Raw genomic sequence first — 2681 nt, forward strand, 5'->3', positions numbered from 1 at the left:
AGCACGCTGTGCCAAAAAAGCCACAGAATGCTTTGTGATTTGTACCCGCAGTACAATACCATAAAACCCCTCCAAGTGCTCTTCAGCCACCACGAGGAAGAGACAGTTAAATGAAAATGATAAAGTACACAAAAGACTATCAGATGCTCTTTGTGCCAACAATCAATTAATATTATTTATTAACAATCAAGATACTAATTATGGACTTGAAAGTCTTCGTAAATAATTTCCATAATTATATCACCTAAAACATGATTTAAAAAAAAATAATCAAATTCCCCATTGAGATGCATAGTAAATAAAACAGACAGACAGAAGTTTAAAAGCACATGGCGTATTTGTCAGGGAATGTCAACATCCGAAGTAAATCAAAGTTTCCTGGATCTCAAATTGATACCCAACTTTGAAATATGACACAAAGTTTCAGTCATTAGGCTGCTCCTGTGAACTGAAAGCTGGGTTTGTACCAGTGCTGATTGTTTGTATTTATCAAGTGACAGATTGTAACAGGGAGTCTCTACAAAGCAGATGCTCAGCCAATACTATTCGGACTCTTTATAGCGACCCATCTCATTCAAGACGCTTATTTTCCTCCTTGCTAAATCACTTCGTCAATTCAATACATATTCCACGCGGAGCGGGCTATCAATAAGCGTTCTGAAGTCAGAAATCAGTAAGGAGAACAGTACTCAAAGAGCTCCTCCACATCCCATGACAGTTACTTTGAGTGGGGTTCTTTTACGCAGATCGCCAGTGAAAATACACCGGGTCAGCGTCAGCGACTTTAGAACAAATAAATAAATTTACAGTGCCTCTTTCAGAACGCCTGAGGCTTCCACCGCGTCCCGACCGCTACACTCGTTCGGCGGAATAGCTAAAGAAAAGTTCAGAAAGTTGGGACTGCCGTGCGTCACAGGCGAGAAGTGAGCCACGAGCCCCGCCAAGCACAGGATCTCTCAGAACGACCTCCAGCACGCACACACCTGTTCCTCGCCACGGGCCCCCGAAGCAGTCCCGGAGCTGCGGGGCGCGCCCGGGGAGAACGCGGGCGGCGAGGCCACGGAGCGCGCGCGGGGCCCCGTACGGCGCGGCGCTGCCCGCGGGAACTTCCTCGCCTCCTTCGTTCCCCGTAAAGCACACGGGAGCGGCGCGGGGCTGCGCGCACCGCACTCGCGCAAAGTTGCCGAGCGGCGCCGTGCCCGCCAAGCGCCCTCGCTGCTCCGCCGGCGCTAAGCTCAACTTGGAGCGCAAACCGGGAGCGATCGCGCGCCCAAACTCGGAGTTCGAAGAGACGAGGGGGAGGCACCGGCGGCTCCAAAGGAGCGCAAAACGGGAGAGCGAGGGGTGGATCGCCCCGCGCCGAGCGGCTCCAGCCCTCCGCCCCTTCCCCGCTCCTCAGCTCCCGGCAAAGTTCGGGCGCTCCGGACCCAGCGCTCCCCGCAGCCAGCTCCGTGCCGCCTCCCGAACGCGAGGTAAACAGAAGTGCGTTAGAGGGAGCCCCCCTCCGGAAACTTACGTTTGATCTGCCGGGGTTTGCTCTGCTTCCTGCGGGACATGTTGCCGGCGGCCGCTCCTGCCTCGCCCCAGGTACGGAGCGGAGCGGGGAGGGACGGCTGAGGGCGGTGACAGATCAACAGACGGCGCTCATCGAGGGGCTGCGGCCGCCCCGAAACAACGAGTGAGACCGTGGAGGAGCGGGGAGAGGGGAAGAGCGCGTGTGGAGAAGGGAAGAGGAACGGGGAGAGCGAGAACGAGGAGGAGAGAGCGGCGGAGAGAGCGGAGGGAGGGGGGAAGGAGCGAGGGAGGGAGGGAGAGGAGGAAGGAAGGAAGGAGGGAGAGAGGGAGGGAGGGGAGAGCCGGCTCCTCGCTCTCTCTCTCCCTCTCTCGCCCGTTCTCTGCCGTTGCCGCGCCGCCTCCGCTCCCCACGCCGCGCTCCGCTCCGACTGACGGGCGGCGGGAGGTGGCGGCGAGGGAGGGGGCGAGGGAGGGGCTTTCCGGGACGGGGGGGGGCGGAATGAGGGGGTTTGTCCGTCAGCCCTGACGGGCAGCGGCTGCTCCCGGAGACGAGTCCGCGTGCGGTTCGTCTCAAGCCTCCGGGCGCGGGAGGCTTCGGATGTCCCGGCGCTGTCGAGACTGTGGGCTGTAACTTTCCGGAGAGGGAACGACGGAAGAAACTCCGTCACAGCCGCGCAGCCTTCACGGGGCGTCCGCAGAGCCGGGTGCTTCGCGCCCCGCAGCGCTGCCCGTCGGAAGGGCAGATGCTTCCTCCATCCCCCGGGCCAGCGCTGCGGAGGCGCGCAGGGTACGAGGCAGGGCGGAGAGAGCTGAGTTCTCCGCCATCCCGCGGCTCTACCACAGGGCGCGGGTCCCGCCGCCGCCTCGCAGGTGTCGGCAGCGCTGAGGGGAGCGCTACGGCGGGCAGGGCGGGCTGCGCCTCAGCACCGGGTGCGGGGCCGCCGCCAGCGCAGTGCGCGGGGCGCCTACGGCGGTGTCCCCCGGTGGGAGGTCAGCTCCGTGACCTGCCCGCTCACCGCGGGTGCCTGCTGTGGAGCCTCGTGGCGCCGAGCGTTGGGTTTCCCCTATGGTGGTTCACTTTTTGACTTTCGGGTGAAGAATGGAGATAAAACAACTGTCGACCTGGTCTTCGATTTGTTTTGCCCTTGTGAACAGAGGTAGTAAAA

The 2681-nt window shown here is 59.9% G+C and overlaps 1 protein-coding gene across 2 annotated transcripts in view; it reads right to left on the reverse strand.

Moving 5' to 3' along the window:
- The window catches only part of ZFPM2 (zinc finger protein, FOG family member 2), a 306275-nt gene extending 304340 nt beyond the window's left edge, over positions 1-1935 (reverse strand). For both annotated transcript variants that reach the window (XM_048939867.1, XM_048939865.1), the window contains exon 1: positions 1517-1935. In XM_048939867.1, the coding sequence (XP_048795824.1) occupies positions 1517-1556 (40 nt within the window). In that variant the 5' untranslated portion in view covers positions 1557-1935. The remainder of the gene's footprint in view (positions 1-1516) is intronic.
- Between the last annotated feature and the right edge of the window lie 746 nt (positions 1936-2681).

Source organism: Lagopus muta, chromosome 3, assembly GCF_023343835.1.
Source record: "Lagopus muta isolate bLagMut1 chromosome 3, bLagMut1 primary, whole genome shotgun sequence".
Lineage (NCBI taxonomy): Eukaryota > Metazoa > Chordata > Aves > Galliformes > Phasianidae > Lagopus > Lagopus muta.